Raw genomic sequence first — 5,015 nt, forward strand, 5'->3', positions numbered from 1 at the left:
CCAATAAAAAACTGTGCACATACCACAGTCCCCTTAGAATGTCCCATGCACAGGCCCACAATCCCTCTCAAACAACCCATAGGTTTGCTCCCTCTTAGGAGCCCTGTAGTAATATTGTTTTCACTCTTTTAATCAATTTTACTCTTTCTATTATCTGCTTTTTCTTACAGTTTGTGTATTTGTGTGTATAACATTACTTCTCCTGTATCTTGCCTTTGTTTTTACATAGCTGATATCAAGTTATGCTTACAGTAACCAGCATGAGATAGCACAAACGCAGACAACTGTGCCAGAGCACCTAAAGCCAGAAAAGCAATTTTCGAAAAGGCTCACCAGAGAAACATTTCAGTCAGCACTGACCTATATAAGAAGGTCTTAAACCTTTTTTTTTTTTTTTAAATGAAGCTGTCATTTACATGAGTTCCATCAAACTTTAGACTTGATGGGCAGGCCTAAAATACAGTGCTGTGCTTTGACTACCAGACTCTGACCTACTTCACTTTGAACTGCAGATGAATGGGATGCTGGTTCCAGATCTGCATGTCTTTGCCTACTCGCTTCACACCCACCTGATTGGCAGAGGAGTGAAAGCTGCTCAGTACCGGTAAGAGAAGGAAACTCACAGTATTGCTGCTCATGCCATGCTGCCTCTTGAGCTAGAGTGGAAGAGAATGATGTTTCCAGGTTAGTCTCCATCTGTCTGTCAGTGCAGGAGACTCTGCAGTGTCTGAATTGTAGTACAAAGAACTAGCTCCACGGGAACGAAGGCTCAGCTCAGCAGAGAGTAAGAGACTGGGACTGTTCCTCCTTTTAAATAAATATGTCCAGGCAGTGAGTTCAAGCACTGGGCTGCTGCTCATCCACACTAGTCAGTGCTAGACGGTGCCCTTCAATAGCTTGGTCCTGTACCCAAACTCACCCCGACGCAGTTCTGGGGATTGAGTGTACCCATTCCCATGGGCTGCCTGGGCAAAACTACACTGGGCAAAAATCCACCATCCTCCCACACTAAAAACTTGAGCACCCCTACATGCTCTCTTATCACACCCCAGCCCATGAAGCATGATTTCTCAGTTTCGAGCTATGAAAATAGCCAGTCTTGAGCCTGCAGCATAACATTTGAACACTACTATCTCCTCCTTAGGCTGCTAATTTCAGAATAACTCTACATGAGCCAAGCATCATGCTGCAGGCGCTTACAGGGAGGCAGACACTTAGCCCGTGCCAGTGAGCCAGAGAACAATCCGCTATCCTGTGATATTTAGCTATATATGGGTGTAGCCTGAGATGTCATGGAGACCTTCTAATCTTCGAGTGCTCGCTGTGACGCCTTCAAGATTAAGTTCCCTGCCTGTCTATACAGTGTTGCTGGTGTACACTCTGCAATGTGATGTGAGCTCCACCTGGAATAGCAAGGGAGAACTTTGGCATTGCCTGGTCCTTAGATGGCTGTGCTCTCTCACCAAATCCCCCGACTCCTGCACTGTGTCACCTCCCACCTGACATGCAGAGACACCCTGCAGAAACGCCACACATACCGAGTTGATCGTGTAGGCATGCAGGGAACCTGAATTGCACTGTAGGCAAGCTGTGGAAGACAGGAGAGAGGCTGTCCCCCAGTGCCGCCCCCCGCCCCCCAACCAATGCAAAGCTGAGTTACGAGCAGGGCAGATGTTATCTAGTTTGGCTTCTAAGCACACATACGCAATACCGTTCAGGAGAATCTACCTTGTTCCAAAATGGCTCCTCTGCCCTCGAAAAAGGCCTTCCTCAGTTATCCTTAAAAACACCGGTGGCCCTCTACAATCAGTCATGGTTTAAACACCCCGGCCCTGCACCTCTCTACCCATTCCCCAGCATGGCAAGGCATGGAGCCGAGCGACCAGAAGCTCCTTCAAAGGCAACCTCAGAAAAGTGGGACTAACACAATTGTATGGTGGGTATTTTCCCCTCTCTGGCCAGTGGTATCTGCAAAATACTCACCGAGCAGCCTCCACAGCCTAACTGTGACATGGTAAAATCCGGGGAAAACTTTTCAAGAGCCTTAGGAAACAAACTTGATCTGCTATGAGCAGACTAAGTAAATGGGATTTTCTAAATTGAAAGGTGCATTGTGAATATGTGTGCTTCCCAGTTACTCCTGTCTGTGTCCCTCAGGAGTAGCACACTATAGCTGGCAGACCTGTTTGTCTCCTGGAAAAGGGGCAAAGTAGACATCCATAAAACCCATTGGCTTCTAAGACATCCCTCAGTTTTAATGCCAGTGATCTCCAGCCCAAACTGGCCTGACACTTGGACTGCCACGCTAGGCAGCAAGAAAAGAGGAGTGAGCCCCCCTCCAACTCACTAGCTAGCACCTTCCAAGTGCATGCTCCAAGCTGCGGGGAGTGCTATAACCAGGAGAGTTTTCCTTATGTTTCAGAAAAAGATGGAAGATTCTGTCTCTTTGCTAGAGAGGCCAGTCTAGAGAGGACTAAGGCAACACTTCAATTTACTTAGGATGAAAGCACATCTGAGAAAGGACCTTTACAGACTTTACCAAGCTAGCTAGGACCATGTTCTGAAGCTGTCTCGAGCACAGGCTCCAGAGCAGAAGGTCAAGTGTTTGAAACATCTTCTGAACAGAGATGATTCAGGCACAGTTAGCAGTTGGGGTGACTACTTTTTTCTGGGATTTCCCCTGGAACACAGAGGATACAACTAGCCACTTGCCCAATGAGTGGATAGCCCAGACTCTTTGGATCTTGACCTTGGCGGAATACAGCAGGTTATGATCTTTGAGAGCAATTTAGAGGCAGACCTGTCTCCTTGTTAGGTCCAGAACACCCCAGCATAGCCCAAAGTCACACATAGCCAGTACGAGTGATGTCGATGGAGATATTTTGCTGCAGAAAATAGCAATAGTTTTTGGCTCCTGCTCTTAACGCAAGTTGCATGGCGCACAGAAACTGTGTGTCTCGTGACAAGGCATCTTCTTTCTTGACTTGAACTTTTGTGAAGCCTGGCATCCAAGCTGGGTTCCTCCCTCCTGAACCCATTTTGTTATAAGGTGTAGCTGGATAGTGGTGTGACCCTACGAGTTCACCTGCTCAGAGCTGCCAAGAGCCCCATCTGTTCATTGCATTCAGTAACTGCTAATTCCACACCCCTCCCGGGAAACATTTTAACTTTCTCCCCTTGTTTGTCTTCCCCAGGAATGGTGAGCAGTTGAGGATCATCTGTGAGGGCAATGAGTATGAATTCAGACTGCAGGAGATTTGGGACATGAAGGAAATCCTCATAATCAAACCAGTACGATGCTCTGCAGTACGATGCAGCTGTGGGCGGGCTGGCTGGAGAGGTGGTTCCTGGCAAGCTCCAGAGGTGTCAGAGCATGTCAACATATTCTGTCCTTCATTACACCTTAGGTTGTGGCCTGTTGTTTTCACAGGTCCCCCACGTTTGCAAGCGGTTGTTTTGTGTGCTTTGTCTGTACCTCTCTGATGGTACCACCTATTGTGTTCCCTAGGGGGATGAGATCCTGGTCGAATGCAACTTTCAGACACTGGATCGTTCAGGGATTGCTTTTGTAAGTCTATTTTTCTTCCTATACGTCTTCCATTGGTTTTAAAATCAGTTTACCACCATTAAAATCTTTTGGGTAGACATAGTTCTCTTCTCCAAGCAAATGCGGCCCTGGCAAAACCTTCTTGTGTCAGATACAATATCATAGGCGTACGGAAGTATGCCTTGCACAGCTGCTCCACGGCTGGAGAGAAGCTCTCCAGCTAGACCCTCCTACCACGGGCTTGAGAACAGATCCCAAAGCTAGCTTGCTTTTAATGTCGTACAAGCTAACTCTTGTCCAAAACACCAAGTGCAAGTAGCAACTTTTGCATCTGAGTTGGTTTTCAATCACTGAATACTTGCATTCAGTGGACAGCCAGAAGTCAAACACAGACACTGAGGTAATCTGTCAGCTGGATCTGATTCAGACTTCTCAAAAGAGGAAGGCATTCTTTTTAGCTCTTTTTTTGATCAGACATCAGTTCTGCAGAACTACACACGTATACCATTATCGTCACACTGAATGAAGCTTCCTAACTTATTTTAGATCATATGCCATGCAGAGGAGTTAAGGATGTTGTTGCACCTAGAAATGTGCACAAGACACTGTGATTCAATCCAAAAAGGATTACAGAGTTTATATTCACAGAGAGTAACACTGTTTGATCTGGTAGGGCCCATTCCAAAAGCAGGGATCGAGTGAAAAATTCTGATCTGGATGTCACACTTGGTAAATTCCATGGATGTTTTTGTCGAATATTCCTAAGTTTCATATTTTGGACACTCGTAGGCTGAAATAAAAATATGGTACATTTCTGAAGAAGAGAATAAGTAGACTTAGGCTGTAAAACTGCAGAGCAACCTATCCTTGTGAGGATGCTTTGAGTGTCTGCTTCTAACTCTCAAATAAATTAATTCTTTTTTTTTTTTTTTTCCAGACAGGATCTGCATGAGGCTGTGAACAAGAGTGCTTTCCTGAGGAGAAATTGTCTCCTCATTGTGTCTCAGCAGACCGCTGATCATCCTTGTGTCTTTGCAGGGTGGGCCAAGCACCGTGAATGAGATGTGTCTCACATTCCTCTTCTACTACCCTCGTAACAACATCTCCAGTTGTATGGGCTACGCTGACATTTTGCACATTGCGCACGTACTCAAGCAGGAGGCCTCAGAGTGAGTCCTGACTCAACATGTTTCTGGAAGTAGCAGAGCGAAATGTAGCTATGAATAACAGCAAATGGAAAAGATAATGAAAATGAAAGGTTGCTGATGACAGGCAAGAAAGAGCCATGAACCTGGATCTGTCAAGTCGCACTCCCTTGTTGCAGGAATCCATCAACTGCGATAATTTAACAACCTCTTCTCCTTTATCTTTCTTCCCCCCCCTCAATTTTTTTTTCCTCCTTGTTTGTCTTGTCATCATTTGTCTTCACCTCCCTATTGCCCCTTCCTCTTTCCCCAGCGCAGTGGAA

At 46.0% G+C, this 5,015-nt stretch overlaps 1 protein-coding gene across 1 annotated transcript in view; it reads left to right on the forward strand.

The window, feature by feature from the left end:
- LOC104501813 (putative DBH-like monooxygenase protein 2) overlaps window positions 1-4,720 on the forward strand; it is a 17,892-nt gene extending 13,172 nt beyond the window's left edge. The window contains 4 exon segments of the mRNA XM_010145687.1: window positions 513-604; window positions 3,195-3,291; window positions 3,509-3,568; window positions 4,586-4,720. Of these exon segments, the coding sequence (XP_010143989.1) occupies window positions 513-604; window positions 3,195-3,291; window positions 3,509-3,568; window positions 4,586-4,720 (384 nt within the window).
- Window positions 4,721-5,015: the final 295 nt, after the last annotated feature.

This window comes from Buceros rhinoceros, unplaced genomic scaffold (assembly GCF_000710305.1).
Source record: "Buceros rhinoceros silvestris isolate BGI_N320 unplaced genomic scaffold, ASM71030v1 scaffold1681, whole genome shotgun sequence".
NCBI classification, from domain to species: Eukaryota; Metazoa; Chordata; class Aves; order Bucerotiformes; family Bucerotidae; genus Buceros; species Buceros rhinoceros.